The 16,828-nt window shown below is 38.5% G+C and overlaps 2 protein-coding genes across 4 annotated transcripts; one reads left to right on the top strand and one right to left on the bottom strand.

Moving 5' to 3' along the window:
- Window positions 1-1,623: 1,623 nt before the first annotated feature.
- On the bottom strand, window positions 1,624-10,433 carry slc16a5b (solute carrier family 16 member 5b). Of its 2 annotated transcripts, none has more exons than XM_077211774.1 (5): window positions 10,308-10,433; window positions 8,501-8,915; window positions 5,119-5,262; window positions 4,155-5,018; window positions 1,624-2,022 (listed from the first exon to the last, which is right to left on the bottom strand). In XM_077211774.1, the coding sequence occupies exons 2-5, from the start codon at window positions 8,892-8,894 to the stop codon at window positions 1,769-1,771; spliced, it is 1,656 nt and encodes a 551-aa protein (XP_077067889.1). In that variant the 5' UTR covers window positions 8,895-8,915; window positions 10,308-10,433; the 3' UTR covers window positions 1,624-1,768. The 2 variants fall into 2 exon arrangements, with proteins under 2 accessions (XP_077067889.1, XP_077067890.1); XM_077211775.1 differs by lacking the exon at window positions 10,308-10,433 and adding an exon at window positions 10,216-10,245.
- A 3,486-nt stretch (window positions 10,434-13,919) lies between these two features.
- On the top strand, window positions 13,920-16,624 carry atp5pd (ATP synthase peripheral stalk subunit d). 2 transcript variants are annotated; one of them, XM_077211710.1, is made up of 6 exons: window positions 13,920-14,047; window positions 14,631-14,761; window positions 15,584-15,680; window positions 15,767-15,838; window positions 16,086-16,148; window positions 16,328-16,624. In XM_077211710.1, the coding sequence occupies exons 2-6, from the start codon at window positions 14,640-14,642 to the stop codon at window positions 16,457-16,459; spliced, it is 486 nt and encodes a 161-aa protein (XP_077067825.1). In that variant the 5' UTR covers window positions 13,920-14,047; window positions 14,631-14,639; the 3' UTR covers window positions 16,460-16,624. The 2 variants fall into 2 exon arrangements, with proteins under 2 accessions (XP_077067825.1, XP_077067824.1); XM_077211709.1 differs by having other exon boundaries at window positions 13,929-14,051.
- The last annotated feature ends 204 nt before the right edge of the window (window positions 16,625-16,828 follow it).

The following is a 16,828-nucleotide window of genomic DNA, read 5'->3' as shown; positions in this document are numbered from 1 at the left end:
CAGTGGATCTAAAAGTCCTACACACCACTGTTAAAACAGCTGTTCTGTGAGGTAAAAATTAAAACAAAGATTAATCCTATAAGAACTTTTGCACCTCTAATGTAAAAATTGTACAAAAGTAAAAGTTAGTGTGTATGTGCTTTTGAATGATTCCGTATAGCTTGAGAGAGTTTATCTTGCACAAGTCACAACATGACGCCCTCTTGTGGTTCTTGGAGACATCAAGTTCCCCTTGATCAAAACGAGAATCGGGATAGCCCTTACTCTCACGTGAACATGCAAAACTAGGGGGAAGACAGAGAATTGGGATTCACCCTAACTGCACTTGATGTTTATGTGCATATGGTGTTTTTTTGTTTTGTTTTGTTTTTACTAGCTAAGAACTCAAGAGTTCATCAAACGTGTAAGGAGTCAAATCAGAAGATGCAGTTCTAAAGCCTGTACCGAACTGTAATTGTTACATCCACCTCTGGACTCCTGTGCTTTTGCATTGTAAAGTTCATTTCCCAGTGTGCTTTGCCTGTGCGCTCATGATTGTTGCGGTTACATTCAGCTGTGTCTTGTAATGGTAATGTTTCCCTTTATAAGCCCTTGTGTTTCCTGTGTTCTTTGTCAGGTCTTTTCTTTTGTGGGATGTTGTGTTGTCTCTTAGTTCTGCTTTCTGGATTTTCTTGTTTTCTTTGATATTATTCTATACAATTTTCTCAGTACTACTGACGTAACAGTAGGCTATAATGAGCAACGTAACTTCACTATTGACCATCTGTCCTTTTTACTAGGGTCGCATCTTGTGACATCACATCCAGTTTTTAGTTAGTTAAGATGTCTTTGGTCAGTGTTACGATCATATTTCAGATGAACCACACTAGAGTTCATTTGGAAGCTGAAATGTTGTTCTTGGTCTGCTTGTTTGTGTGCGCACCAGGGTTCTATGGCGGGCCGGAAGGTCCGAAAATAGGAGTAATGACTTGTCTATAGCCACTACCTACTGACTTTCCCACTGATAGGCCAGCGGTGGATCTGTATACGTCTTCTCACACAGCGAGCGACCCATTCTCCTCAGCAATCGCACTATTCGTTTCAAACCAGACCTGCCAAGTGTGAACACCCTAAAACAAACATATGGCACAGCTGGAGGAATGTGCCACTTTTCCTCTACAGCATGATTTGACTACAGAAGAGCAAGCAGAAACCGTGCTTAGTTAAGGAAAACTGAAACAACACAAATGCATACATTTTGTTTAATACATACAAATATATAAATAAATTACTGATTTTAAAAAGCAGCATCTATACAAAACTAAAAATGTTTTATGCATATATATATATATATATATATATATATATATATATATATGATCTAATATTTATCATTTAAGGCATCTAGAAATCATTTTAAAAAACACTAATTGCATGACCCTGTCTTGCACATTCTCCGTGTTTTCTACATTCACGTTACAGTAATATGAATGTCAATTGCAACTGGCATTTGTCAGTAATCCTGAAGTAGTTTAGAGTAATAACAGAAACTGTATTTAAAAAAAAAAAAAATTGTGAGATGATCTGACGTGATTACAGTTCCATATGGCACTATGAACAGTTAGACCTGCAATTCTGGTCCGATCCATTTACTACAGCAGTCCAGGAAATGTTATGCGTTATCTCTTGTGTACATAGTCTATGGCAAATACAGCTGATTGTCCACCAATAAGAAGAGGATGGGAAAAGACTATGGTAAAATGCACTCAAGGTGGTGTCTTGGCACACATCACACATCAGTCTCTCTATTTCTGTCATTCTTACTTTGCAAAGGCACTGGACTATATTCACAGTCTATGGTCATCTTAATGCTTGGCTTCAGTGTATTAGTGTCTTTATGAGTGGAGGAGCTCTTAACCTCTCTGTCTTTCTTTTTGTCCAGCCAGTAGAAGGACAACATGATGAAGAGACCAGCTGTGGACCCGGTTATGCTGCAGGCAAAGAACACATAAGCGTATTGCCTAGTGGTGTCAACCAGGATTCCTGTAAAAAAAAAATCATAATAAGCCACATAAATTACTTTTAAGTCGATCCCTAGAAGTATTTTTCACATCAGGATTTCTGATCGTAAATATTTAACATGTTCGCGATTGAGGCGGCTCCAACGTTCTTCTGAGCAGGTTCTTCGGACACTCTTAACACACCTCAAACCAAGGGAAAATCTGATAAGATAATCTGTAGAACCATCAAGATGATCGGGACATAGCTAGGATTGTCGGAAGGGGGAAAATCGGCCCAAAATCAGCCCGATTATCTTTTGGTGTGTACCCAGCATAAGTTGACCATCAACTGTCTGGTTATCAACTTTCTTTCAAATATTTTCTTTTGTGTTCAACAGAAAAAAGAACCTCATATACAGGTTTGGAACAACATGAGCATTAGTAAATGACAACATTTTCATTTTTGGGTGAACTATCCCTTTAACATCTTTTTTTTTTGAGGAAGTGAACAACTCAATCCATGAATCATTGTGAATTACATAAAGGGTTAGTTCACGCAAAACTGGTCATCTTCGAAACAAATCAAGATATTTGAAATGAAATCTGAGAGATTTCTGTTTCTCCATTGACAGTCCGCGCAACTACCACTTTGTCATTTTGTTCATGAAGAGATTGTACAACTAATACATATGAATCGAGCGGTTTATTCTAAAGTTTCTGAAGAGACTCGATCGCTTTATATGATGAACATATTTCATTTTAAGCTTTTATTCACATAAAAATCATCAACACATACATCAGATCTGGTAAACGGAAGCTCAAGCATGTTCACTTGACGTGCGGGAACCAATGAGGTTTAGGCCTATTCTCATATTACGCAGCATTTCTGAGCTTCAGTAAGAACCAATAAGGATCATTCTCTTGTTACGCAGCACGTTTGAGCTTACACAAGATCCAATGAAGTTCACTCCTCATGTGTTACTGATCAGCATGTTTGCTGATCAATGTTTATGTGAAAAAAAAAGTCAAATTCAATCGGTTCATCATATAAAGTGCCTTAGCTGTGAGAGCAGACCTTCCATGTGCCTTGACATTTGAGTTACCATGGTAATGGTAACTGGAGAGGATGCCCTGTGCTCAATGTTCTGGACACCAGCCTGCAAATGACGATCTCATCACTTAACTTAGGGTCATTATTAGGGCTCTTATCCATGCATTATGTGTCTAGATGAAGTCCTGGCTCGTCTAGCTCTATTTAACAACGTTTGATGGGGTCATCACTGATTCCTTTGCTCTGTCTAGTCATCATCAGCGGAAAAATCCTTCTCTACGATTGTGTTAGTTTGTTACTTCCCCCATTCTATATTTGATGGCTGCACAAATGTACTTTTAAACAGCAGTGGTATTTTTTTAAATATAATTCTTATTGTGATATTGTAATTTCAGGGAAGAAAAAATAATACAGACAATTGAAATGCAGGACACTGCTTACTTCTTGCAGGACGCAGGAACAAAGCTCCTAATTTCGGGACTGTCACCCTACTCTAGGGAGCTTTTTATCTACACGTATGAAGAAATAGCAACATTTTAACATCTGCTTCACAAACTCGCATTTAAATAACATTTTTCAAATCAGGAATCAAATCTGACATGAGCTGTCTCATAAATGTTGTTTCTTACGCTCAAGTAGCATTAAAAGTCCTAAAAGCTTGCTATGGGAACTGAAGCTTTAACAACAGCTACTGTGACGCAATGACTTTATCAAGTGGGAATTGGCTCTTTTATTTAGAAGGCGAGCCTTATTCCGCCATATTGCACATTACAGTTTCTCCCATTCGTAGTAATATGAGTGAACCGTCTTGGTGTATCTATACTCTTTGATATAGTTCATGATTTGGGAGTCTACATACTGCACTAGAGGAACTACATTTATTTTATTTGTTGTTGTTGTTGTTGTTGTTGTTCCTTTAGGAGCTTGAGAGCTCATTGTAATTGTTTTATGGAAAAGAGTAAAGTGTAAGTACTTCCAAAAAAAATCACATGAGTTTAAAGCAACATGAGGGTGAATATTTGTTGGCCTTGACAAATACAAGCAGGCATTCTGCTTTCACCAACTAATAAATGTAGTACGTCAAACAAACGTCAGAGAAATCAACTGTGGAAACATTACATCACCTGCTAATGGTGGACCAAGCAGAAGCATGATGCTCTCCATAATACTGATGAGGCCCAGGGCGGATGGGAAGCGGCTCATCTCGACCGTGTCCATAAGTACAGTGAACAACAAGGAGCCAACAAGGCTCATAGAAAACCCAAACACTATAACGTACGCCAGCAGTACTGAAAAACTTGTTCCCATCCCACAGATGCAGTTGCTCAACCCGTTGATCAGCACCGCCGTGGCAAACAGATAAGCAAAGCAATGGTTTCCTCGCAAACGGGGCAGTCCGAAAACCAGCGCTGTTGCGGGCCGAACGGTGATGTTGATCAATCCGAGGATGGCCATCAGTAGGGCGGCCCGGTCTTGCTCCATACCGTGTGCGGTGGCATAGGGAACGAGGTAAACCAGGGGCACCACAAAGCCCAGCATCATCCAGGACACCCCAAGAGCATAGGCACAAAAGTATGGGTTACTGCACAGTAGGTCAAAAGCCATGTGTCTGCGCAGGAAAGGCATGACGGTGGAGAGAGTGGCCCGTAGGCGGCCCTTCAGACTCTCTCTTTCCTGATGAACGGAAAGGCAATTGGTTTTGAGGTGGTGATTGTCCGTAGGTCCGGTTCTGGCTTCTGTCTTTGGTTTAGCCCCAAGGGGGCGCATCACGGCCCCACAAACGCAACAGTTCAGCAGAACCCCTCCCAGCACCAGAAAACTGCCCCGCCAACCAAAGCTGCTGAGCAGATAGTTGGCCAGCAATGGTAGGGTGCTCAGCCCAAGTGCAGTGCCAGTGGAAGACAGAGCATTGGCGAATGCCCTACGACGCACAAAGTAGTGGCCCATCATGGTGATCGATGGCTGGAAAGACAAAGAGAATCCCATTCCTAAAGGAAAGATGATAATTCAGTCCATTTCATGTGGTTCATCCTGCTGAGCAAGAATAATTTTCACACCACTGTTTCTGTGAAGGTAATATATACCCACCTGTAATAATGCCAGCAGTGATATACAGCTCTACCATTGTCTGTGCAAATGAGCTGGCTGCCATTCCCAGTCCGCTCAGGATCCCGCCGATGATTATTGTTGCACGGCAACCGTAGCGCTCCACGAGAACACTACATATGGGGCCTACGGAAAGACAATGGCATTGTCTTATGAACAATAATGAACATGGTTGGTTACGGTGTGCGCACAATAGCGCACATTGACTTACAGATGATCCTGTTTAATGTCCTCCTCACGCTCCCACATATGCAGATGATGGCAAACAATAGTTTTTTAGTTTTTTTCACCCAAACCACTGGCTATTTGCATTTGGTATTAAAACACTATATATGCAAATTAAAGTTCATTCATTGTATTTGATAGGCTTTGATAGAAGTGACTGAAGTGCCCTTGAGCAAGGCACCAAACCCCCAATCACTTCCCAGGCGCCACAGCAAAAATGGCTGCCCACTGCTCCGTGTGTGTGTGTGTGTGTGTGTGTGTGTGTGTGTGTGTGTGTGTTCACTACTAGGACAAATTCTGAATATGGGTTACCGTAGCCCCTACGTCGTATCACTTTATGACATGCAGGAGGGGGGAAAAATGCAAATCGTGGCCACAAATTAAGTTTTCGCTGACTAAATTTGTAAAAAAAAAAAAAATTAGTAAAATGTGGCCCTGTTGTAATAAACAATATTGGATGATATGGACTCGACTGTTAAACTTCACATTTTGGTCCCTTGTGAAAAAGAAGTGCACTTAATTGCCTTTACAAAAATAAGTACACTTCAAGTTCATTTTATTAAGTATACTAATATCATTGTACTAGTAATATACTTGTACTGTAAGTGTACTACTGTATTTCAATGCTACTTTTTAGTGTAGTCTTATAGTGTATAAAAGTGAGTATACTTTAAGTGTAACAGAAGTAAACGTTTGTACTGCAACCATACTACAAGTGAAGATAGACCTTATGCGCACAGCCATCTTTAGAAATTTGTCTTTGAATTTCCGTTTTTGAGATAGCTCTGTATATTTCTATGGCATTGCTGTCTAAGAGTATTTAGCTGGTGAAGTGGATTTACTTGTTGTAAAGTTGACAAAAGTTAGCATGAGCATTAAAATATAAATGACATCAAGGATATTTTAGTTCACTATAAATGACAGTATTAAACAACATTTTTAGTAAGTAATTAGTCATTTATACTGGAATGTTTTTTTATAGTGATCCTCCAAGTCCTGCCCTAAACTCACGCCATTGGTTGACATGTTGACACGACTCAAACAAACAGAGCAATGTCCTGAAATGGTTTACTTTTCATAAAGCAAGCCTTAAGGCTAACTTAGAGCTGACTTTCACATTAATCTGGGATAAGAAAAAATGACACACTTTTAAAAAAGCTATTTTATCGATTGAGTTACACCTAAGTGGGTATCATATCAAGAGGGAAAATGAGTGCCACACAATGTCATTCTTTTGCCCCTTTTCCTTTTGTTTGTAAAATGAGAAACTTGATTTGATGTGACACTCTGCACCCACTGAGCACAGCAGTTAGTATAGTGCAAATTACTTCAAGCTCTTTAAAACCCCAAGGGAGATTGAACATTTGCACCGCTTAAATGAATACTTTAGGTGTCACAGCACTGTGTGAAAATAAACCAATAGGGATCACCTTAACATTGTCTTTGGCACTAACTTGTCCAGCAGACTGCAAAGAGAAAGGGCTGGAAAGACAAATAAACATTTCTCACAGAAGAGCATCTTAGCTGTTCCAGAACCGGATCAGCAATATCAGCAATAGCAATCTCCTGCCTGACTCAGAGCTGACTGTCCCTATGCAGTCTTCACTACTCAATTATTTGTATATGTTCACTACAGTTCACTAAATTATTGTGCATACACACCGTTTGTATATTCTACTGTTATGTAACCCATACTAATGGATTGTAATAGTTGCATAGCGTACTTTGAACTCAGACACTGCTGCCTAGAAACGAATACTGAGCTGCATTAAGCTGATTAAAAATGCCGGGCCCCAAATCCTTTTTCTCCACGTCAGCTATTCTTTGAGTTGTACCGAAATGACTGGATGAATTTCCCTGTGAAGATTTCCCCCACTTGTTTCTAGTGCAGCGACATGACTGAGCATGTGTACTCCTTAAGATTTAGAATCACACTTAAAGGGATAGTTTTCACCAAAAAAGGAAAATTATCCCATAATATACTCACCCTCAAGCCATCCTAGGTGTTTATGACTTTCTACTTTCAGCCACACACAATTGGAGTTGAAAAATATCCTGGCTCTTCTTAGCTTTATAATGGAAGTGAATGGTGCCTGAGATTTTGAAGCCCAAAAAAAGGCATCCATTCATCATAAAAGTAATCCATACGACTCCAGGGAGTTAATAAAGGGTTTCTGAAGCGATGTGATGCGTTTTTGTCAGAAAAATATTCATATTTATAACTTTATAATCTATAATCAATGGATTCTGGCTGTAAGCGAGTCTAGTTCCCGACGGATGATGTATTGACGAACGCAAAAGCACAGAGGAAAGAGTAAAACAAAACACCGGTCATGAATTAGAAGCCTAAAGTGAGTATTTTTACAAAGAAATTTCGGAGCAGCTTGAGTTTGTTGCCCAGCCCTATTTGTTTGAACTTTGAGACACATCTACTGTCACCTAAGATTACGCTACTCCTATATCCTATGTCATGCGTCGGGTCAAAGGTCACTCTTCAGCCGGAACTAGACTCGCGTATGGTCGTTACCCAAAGCCAGTGATTATAGTTTATAAAGTCATAAATATGGATATTTGTCTTACAAAAACCCATTGCTTCGCTTCAGAAACCCTTTATGAACACCCTGGAGTCGTATGGAGTACTTTTATGATGGATGGATGCGCTTTTTTTGGGCTTCAAAATCTCAGGCACCATTCACTCCCATTATAAAGCTTGGAAGAGCCAGGATATTTTTTTAACATAACTCTGATTGTGTTGTTTCTGAAACAAAGAAAGTATACATATACACCTAGGATGGCTTGAGGGTAAGCAAATTATGGGATAATTAAAATTTTTGGGTGAACTAACCCTTTAAGATGGCCAAAAAACTTGAGTACAATCCCAGAGTTCAAGAGCGCTGGAAGTGAACAGACCACCGTTGTCATCCTCTGACCTCTGTGCCTGTTTATATTTCATGTTATGAAACAGATCAGTGTTGCACAACTGATTAGTAAAGTAACTTGATAGAAGTGTTTTTCAGATACTGTATCTGACCCTGTGGTGAGGGGGAATGCGGGAGCGCCGTGAGGATTGCGTCACAAAGCGCGGATGAACTAATGGATCAAATGCATGAATCGGTTCGTATCAGAGAACCCTCCCTACCGCATGCATGCAGCACTGCCATCATGATAGCTGGCACCCATGACGTCTCGGTGTTGCTGGCTTGGAAGTCGTTCTGCAAGTCTGTGTAAAATATCCCGATGCAAGAAGGGAAAGCCAGAGTCATGGCTAAGACCAGGACGGTAGCAGCGACGACCACCCAGCCCCAGCCACCCTCAGGCGCCACCTGGCCACTGTCCTCCGGTCCTGCAGAGGAATGATGCTGCACTTCTGGAAAAGTGGAGGATTGCTCTTCCTGGTGGTCCGGCTCCTCTGACTCCCAGCTGGCCGTCTCTACCGGCCCAGAATCTGTTTCTACGGCCCGCAGAGAGGACGTCCTGGCAGCATCAGCCCTGTTTGGCTGCAGGGTCTGATGAATCTCTGCACCCTCCGTCATTATGTCTCCTCACTCAAGTGCCTATACAATTAGACAACAAGCAAATTATCAGCCTTTTAACAATACTATCTAAAAAAAAACATGTCCTTAAATAGTATTTTTCTTGTTTATATTACTAGGTTGATTATTAGGTGAAGCACTTGTTTTGCATGCTGTAAACTTCTCTGGTTTTAAATCTCCACCATGGAAATTATCACATTCAGCCACACAACCCTGTTTGTTCTGTGGGATTGAGTGCTGAGTAACTTAATATGCTTTAGAGTAATGTTTGTGCCATGCCAAATTCTCCTGTGACTAAGCAAAAAAAAAAAAAAAAAGTGGAAAAGAGAGAAATAATAATACAAATATTTTTTTCATTATATTAATTACATTAATTTGACAATATTGCATTTTTTATTTGCATGATATTTTTATATTATATTTGTATTATAATAAATTACATTATATCATGGCTGTGTATAGGCTATAGATATTTAAAAAATATTTTATTTTGTTATTGGTTATGTCTATACCATTGTGTCTATGTATCTTTATCTTATGGTTATACATTTTTGAACATATGGAAGTGCATTAGTCAAAACATAATAGTCTTTGTCATCTGTATAGAAGCCTATAGATTTCATTCTGACTGTCAATTTTAATCTCAAATTCTCCTCACTTCGAAAAATATTTTTTATTATTAGGCTACTATATTTTATACCGATATTATCATGCTACATTACATTGTGTCTTATTTAGGCCACACAGATCGCACTCTCTACACCAGTACAAAATAAAAAGCTTTCTGATTGTAAAACATCATCGCTGAGTAGGCTATACAAGAAAAATTGACGACGAATTAATTTGACTGATTTATTATTTGACCCAACATTTGTTTGACAATACAATGTAGCTTTTCATGAAAGTTTCAGAATTCCTCTTTTTTTCTGATCCTGTTCTGTTCATATAATAAGTCTACTTTGACCGGCAGCATCACGCGCATAGACTTGAACGCGCGATCAGTTCCCGAACAGCACCGGTAATCCGCACCTGTTACGAACGTAACGAAAGTATTTTTTAATGTATTTCTAAGTTTCATATTTCACTGCATGAGAGTGGTTTGACAAGCTAAAACTTGCACGCGCTGCAGGTTACCTTTTTTTTGGCACAGCGTTATAGTAGGCTAATTAATTTAATCATGCGCAAATAAAACTGCCTTAACTCCCTGAAACACGAGATAAAGTACCTAGATGATCGGACATCTCACATTTAAACCACCCATCCTAATAATAACGCATCCTACCGCAAACAAAGCTGAGATAAAGAGATACAAACACCACACCTGCTCTTATCATCCGTCATAAAAGCAGCCAGCAGGGTATTATTATATCCGACTGAATGCAACAAAATAACCACCAATATGTTTTTCCTCACCTTTAAGAAGTAGGTGTCATCTGTGCTTGACGTAAAGAGGTCCTCCTCCGCGTGTGCTGCTGTCGACCAGTCGCGCGCCCTCTGGCCCGAGCGTGACCCGCGCGACGCGAGTGAACGGCGGCGCGCGCTGAGTGAGTGAGAGAGAGCTAGACTATTAGTGACAGTATCAACCCATTCATCACTGCCCCTTTTCCACGCTATTTACTCTGACGTAATAAAATGACTCAGAGTAGCCTACATGAGTCAATTTCTCACCAATTTCAGCCAGGTCAATCCGTATGGCATCCCAAAATAATGAGGTCTTTCTCGATTTTATTTTCTTTATGTAGCCTAGTAGGAGGACCACCATCAAACAAACCAAATGTGGGACGATTATAAATTTGTGTGGGACAATGTGGGACATGTTACCAACACTAAAACATAACCTGAAACTATAATGTTTATCTAACGTAATAAAAAAACATTTGTATTCTGCCTTTCAGCTGATAAAAAATATTTGTTCTTAAAGTCCCTTCCAGAAAACACAATTACATCACAATGTAACATAACATGTCTTTATTGTACATGCAATTTAAATTCAACATGACTGAGCCCAAAGGCAGCAGGCATCATGCTGATCACTATTTTTGAAACAGTTCTGACCAAGTCCAACTAAAATCCAACAAAATAAATAATGAACAAATAAAATATAAACCAACATGAACTTAGATCATTGACAGTCTTATATATTAAGAATATATTAAACCAAAACGTTATTTTTTTTTCTTTTAGAAAGGATGTGAATTAAAACAACCACAGCAAGCAACAAGTTGATCAATTTTATTAAATTAAAATGTGTATTTACTATTCATTTGTTTTCATACAGGGAACACATGGAACGAATCAGCGCTCCACATTTTGATTGACAGCCGTCACAACCTACTAGTGCCCGTGTTTACTCCTTTGCTTTCAACCATTGGATAGGATTTTAAAAACGGCTGTTGTAGGTTATTTGTTGGACTTCTGACGAATCGCTAAATACAGGTTAAAAACTACGCTGCAGAAAGAATAAATAAAATGTTTTTTTTAAAAGGCAAAAGAACGCATGCACGTTTTCTTAATATGCTCACTAAAAACCAACAGACTGATGTGCGGGACAAGGGGTGAAAAAGCTGTGCGGTAACCTACAACGCAAAGGGGACGGGTGGTCAGTGACCACTTGTAGCCTATAGAAGTACACAGTAGCGTAAAGTTCATTCTTTTTAATCCAATCTATCATTTCACTCGACTATTTTATTATTTAATTATGAGAAGAACACTTCAGGTTTTGCTGATGAGTGCGGGCTACATGTATTTTGTTTGATTTACATAAAACTATTTCAATAGGCTATGGCTTAGGCTACATATTGGGTGACATAAAAGGAAAAGGGGTCCTTTTCATAGAATGAGCCAATAAGTCAACGAGTCACCGACAGAGACAGTCACAGGTGACATTTAAGACATTTTGACTGGCCGGGGTCAAAATGACTGCCTTAGACCTTATATTAAAAAAAAAAAACTTGCGTCACACTTCTTCACTTCATTCAAACATGTTTGTCAAGATAAAATGTCATGGGGGAGCTGAACATTGGAAGGTTTGGGTTTTAGTTCAAATATAGGCTTTGTAAAAAATTATTTCAAAACTATTACGAAAATAGTTCCAAAAGAAAACAACAGCCAGCGCGGTGTTTTGTAACTGAATGATTACGATTCAGCGTTTTGAACGAATGACTCAGTTATTAAGACCGCCACTTGCCGCCACCTACTGGCGGTTTAGGTTAATGTTTAAAATTATTGTTTTTTTCCCCTTGTATATTTACACATTTAAAACATTAATCTCACAACGTTTGGCTATTCATTGCAATTTTGGATTGTAAATTATTTAATTTGATTGGTAACAGCCCCGTTCTATTATAATAACTGAATTCATTGATCAAATGTAAGAATTTGACATGAAACATGATGTATACATTTAATACGGTAAAAAATAAAAATCAGTGCCTTTAAGGTCAATAACGCCCTGAGGTAAATATAACAAATATGCAGATTTCAGTATATACAAAAGCTGATAAAACACTGATGAGAATATTGCTTCAGAATACCATTTGGCTATATATTTACGGTATAGGCCTACCCCAAAAAAATCGATGTCATCCACTGGGAATCGAACCCATGATCTTGGCATTTTAAAGAGCCAACGCTCTACTGTTTGAGCTACAGTATAAATTATATAAATAATATATATATAACTGCCTTTTAAATTTTAGGATGAGGTCCATGATGCAACTAAAGAATTGAAATAATTTGTTTTAGGTGAGCTCACTGGCGTAGCCACGGGTGTGCCAGGGTGTGCCGGTGCCACCCACAGTGGCAGGTGGCACACCTAAAATAGATGCAGAATTCTTTTTTAAAGTTTTAATAAAAACGTTTCCTAAACTTTGACTATTGTTGTTTACTTAAAATATTTGTACATTTAAAATGTATTTTAATTTTTAAATTATTATCGTTAAAAAAATATCTGCCGACATTCGGACTGCCAAGTGCCAACCAATCCGTAAACAGCCGCTGACTGGTACGGTTGTGCTGTTGAGGCTCGCGCAGCCTCATGAGGGGAAATGGAAACAAATGAGAGCAGATCACACAAAGAAACTTAATGAACATATAGAGCGATTCAAAAATTGTGGAGTTTTTATATTTATAACATGATATGATACAGTTAAGCAACATCACAGTGACCAAGAGTGCTGTATACCATCACGATTGAAAATATGACACTGATTTCATATGACAGTTCAATTAACAAGTAATTAATATCAAGTCACTTACATTTTAGACACAATATTGACTGTTTTAGTTCTATTTGAGCAGCGAAAATAGTTCAAAACAAAGATAACAGCAGAACCACAGCGCAGCTCACCTGAACACATCACCGCATTACTGAATGTTTCAGCGCTTTGAATGAATCGATTGAGTCAAAGATTCAATGACCCATTAAACAACTGCCTCATTCCTTAATGATTCAGCCGTTTGAACGAATCATTTGAATAAATTACTCAATAACTCACTCATTAAGACGGTCACCTGCGAAGGATAAGTAGGATAATTCTTTCCAATATGTCATATTTGTATTTTCCAAAAATATTTAAAACAATCTCATAACATTATTTAATGCAGTTGTAATTTTTCAGTGTAAATTAATTAATTTGATTGGTAACAGCATAGTGTCTTATTATTTCAATTGAATTTATTGATCAGATCTAAGAATTTAAAATGAAAGATGAAGCATACATTTAAACCGATTTCTGGATTTTTACCCGGACAAGAGAATGGCCGTTTTACTTGTTCGAAGGACAAGCACATGTAAAGCCTTAATGTTGAGCCCTGAGTTATATTTTATATACTGTAGGCCTAGTATTATGTTTATGTGGCAAGCCAGTTTTACACATCAGCCCAGTCTATTCTGTAAAGTTACTGATAAGCCGGGTCCGAGTTTTTGCACATTAATTTGACAATAAATGTGGCACACCCAATTTTTCTTATGCACACCCAGAGACGCTTTTCTGGCTACGCTAGTGCTGAAAGCGACAAACTGGACCCGCAAGTCTGCTTCAGCTTTTCTCCAGTCCGCTGGGTGTCAGTAACGAGCGCTGCTTTCTTAACCGCGCTTCCGCTCTCCGGCGGCCATCACGCTTCTGTCATTGCAGCGGCTTGATCCTTGAGCAGTGAGTATGTGTCAAAATCCAGTCATTTATTAAATAATACAGCGCACTATTGGTTTCACTTGTTTAAACCATAAACATTAGTCTTTATCTTTCATGTTTAAATGAAATGTCGCGGTTTTGTGGTGTTTATTTTTGTCTTTATCTTATATAATTCGTACGCTGACCTTGTCTTGTCGACTTGTGTGCATTAGTGAAGGCTTTATATTTCAGTTGTTCTTATAAACCTAATTTATGTAATCAAAATAGAAAATAGTGACACTTTAGTTATAAATACTGTTTAAATGCGAAAACTGTGTTTTAGTATGCTACATTAGAGCCATCTGGCATCCTATATGTTGGTATTCTGTAGCTGATTATATGTAACGTTAGGCTACATTTTGAATCTATTACATGTCTTGTATGTGGAAAACAATCATTATCATGCTTGGTTTCACAATTATGATATTATGATATGTTTTCTTAAAGTCAATTTTGGACGACTGGTCGTACAATTAGCTTGACATGCAGCTGGAACCCGTTTGCTTAACTTGTGAAAGATCTTTGTTATTCTTAATAACCATAACTTCATAAAATGTTTTGACAGGAGTAAAAGATGGCAGGCCGACGTGCAGCTGTAAAGGCCATTGACTGGCTGGCTTTTGCGGAGAGGGTCCCACCGAACCAGAGAGCCATGTTCAACAGCTTGAAGACCCGCAGTGACTCCATCACAGCAAAGTGAGTCTCTACATCACTGCACAGTTTCTAGCATGTAGTTCATACAGGAGTGATGGTTTTAAAGGTATGCTGGAATTTATGTTTTGAACCCAGCACGGGGTGATCCATAAGCCATCATCATTATGTGCCCTTGAGCAAAACACCATAGGTCAATGGACAAGCTGGCTAAACTTTGCTAAAGCTGTGTTGGATGCATGGAAAAGCAGATTGTCTTAATATGCTTATACATGTATAGTAAAAACAGCAATATTATGAAGTACTATTTCATTTAAAATAACTCTTTTTTTTAAAAAAAATTTATGTGAATATACTATAAAATATAATTTATTCCTCTGATGCAAAGCTGAATTTTCAGCATCATTACTACAGTCTTTAGTGTCGCATTATTATTCATAAATCATTTCTGATATGATGATTTGATGAACATTTCTGATTATCAATGTTGAAAACATTTTTTTCAGGATTCTTTGATGGAAAAAAAGTTCAACATAACATTTATTTTAAATATAAAAGTAGTATCTATCTATATATATTATATATATATGTTATGTTGCTGAAAATTCAGCTTTGCATCACAGGAATGAATTCCATTTTCCAATATATTCGCATAGAGAAGAGTTATTTTAACTGGAAATAATACTTCACAATATTTCTTTTTTAAACTGTAAATAAATGCAGCCTTGGTGAGCAAAAGAGGATTTTTATCAAATAAAAACATTTAAAAATTGTTAATCAAGTCTGACTGTCAAGGTTTTTAGATGTAGAAATTGTTGTATCAGTCAAGTCAATTATAAATTTGTGCTGAACCATGTTTACTTGCAGACTTGCATCCTTGCCAGAGAAACCGGCTCCCATTGACTGGAGTTACTACAGAACAGTTGTGGCCAAAGCCGGCATGGTGGATGAGTTTGAGAAGAAGGTGAGATCCAGTGATTTCTCTCTGAACCCATCTCTTCTTCTGCAGTGTGTCTTATATTCTCTGTCTACCCGTCTCTCTATCTCCAGTTCTCTGTGTTGGCGGTCCCTGAGCCAGTGGACACTCAGACTGCAAAGATTGATTCCCAGGAGCAGGATTCTGTGAGTCTCCCAGAGATGTTTTATATCAAGTGTGTCAAACGTCGCTCCAGGAGGGAGTCCTAATGCAAATTAAATATTGAAAAAATCTGAGTTTTGAATCAAACTTGCTAATTGTAATGGCAGGTTAAGGTGTCATTCTGAAAATACAGGGAGTTTTACTGTACCAGGCCAAATTCAGGCCATTATTCTCTTTAGAATAGTTTTGTTTTTTTGCACATATATTTATGTTGTGTCTCAATGTATTCAGAACAAAACTGCAGCTGCTTACTTGGAAGCGTCTAAATCTCGCATCGCCGAATATGAGAAGGGGGTAAGTTCAACCTGTACCTGTCACATTACGAGCGCTGAATTCTTACAGAACCGAAGATATGTCGGGCTGTGCTAATAAATCAAGCTTTTCCATAATACTCATTAATGAAATAATTGTGATTTGATCAAATTCACAAGCTTGAAGCATTTCAATAAAATGTCCTTGTTTGTCCTTGGCAGCTTGATAAGTTCAGGAACATGATTCCCTTCGACCAGATGACCATAGAGGATCTCAACAACACCTTCCCGGAGACCAAGCTGGACAAGGAAAAATATCCATACTGGCCACACAAGCCTATCGCCGACCTGTAATTTATTAGCAACACCCAGAGCTTCAGTAATGCATCTTTACGAGTCTGAGGTTGCTCTGTATAGTCTGGTCTGAGTAATGCTTCTGCTGTAGAAGTGATTCCAAACGTAAAATAACTCATTACCGTTTTATTTGTGAATGAAAATAAAAATTAATTGTTTAAATAATGACTTAATTATTTTTGCACCGTGTTTTGGATCAGAAGTAGATGGTATTGGTGGGCAGATCAAGGCTTCGTGGAACACTGAAACAATTGAAGCAAATGTGAGGCTTCGAAACAATCCGACACTCGTCTCCACAGTGACCCCTAGTGGGCAGAACAGTGTAAATGCAACAAAAACCCGGGACAAACATGCATAAACACCTTTTAC

This window comes from Siphateles boraxobius, unplaced genomic scaffold (assembly GCF_051911475.1).
Source record: "Siphateles boraxobius isolate OS27281-9 unplaced genomic scaffold, OSU_SipBor_1 66, whole genome shotgun sequence".
Taxonomy (NCBI): domain Eukaryota; kingdom Metazoa; phylum Chordata; class Actinopteri; order Cypriniformes; family Leuciscidae; genus Siphateles; species Siphateles boraxobius.
Note: the sequence above shows the minus strand (reverse complement) of the source record. Positions and strands in the feature narration are given on the sequence as shown.

What these genes read in the sequence shown, in the direction of transcription:
- slc16a5b (XM_077211774.1), bottom strand. Translation starts at nt 8,894, where the DNA reads ATGACGGAGGGTGCAGAGATTCATCAGACCCTGCAGCCAAACAGGGCT. An exon ending in GGCAGTGCTGCATGCATGCG is followed by an intron (nt 5,263 to 8,500) that starts GTAGGGAGGGTT and finishes GTCTTTCCGTAG; the next exon opens with GCCCCATATGTAGTGTTCTC. An exon ending in GCTTGGTCCACCATTAGCAG is followed by an intron (nt 2,023 to 4,154) that starts GTGATGTAATGT and finishes TTTTTTTTACAG; the next exon opens with GAATCCTGGTTGACACCACT.
- atp5pd (XM_077211710.1), top strand. Translation starts at nt 14,640, where the DNA reads ATGGCAGGCCGACGTGCAGCTGTAAAGGCCATTGACTGGCTGGCTTTT. An exon ending in ATTCCCAGGAGCAGGATTCT is followed by an intron (nt 15,839 to 16,085) that starts GTGAGTCTCCCA and finishes CAATGTATTCAG; the next exon opens with AACAAAACTGCAGCTGCTTA. An exon ending in TCGCCGAATATGAGAAGGGG is followed by an intron (nt 16,149 to 16,327) that starts GTAAGTTCAACC and finishes TGTCCTTGGCAG; the next exon opens with CTTGATAAGTTCAGGAACAT.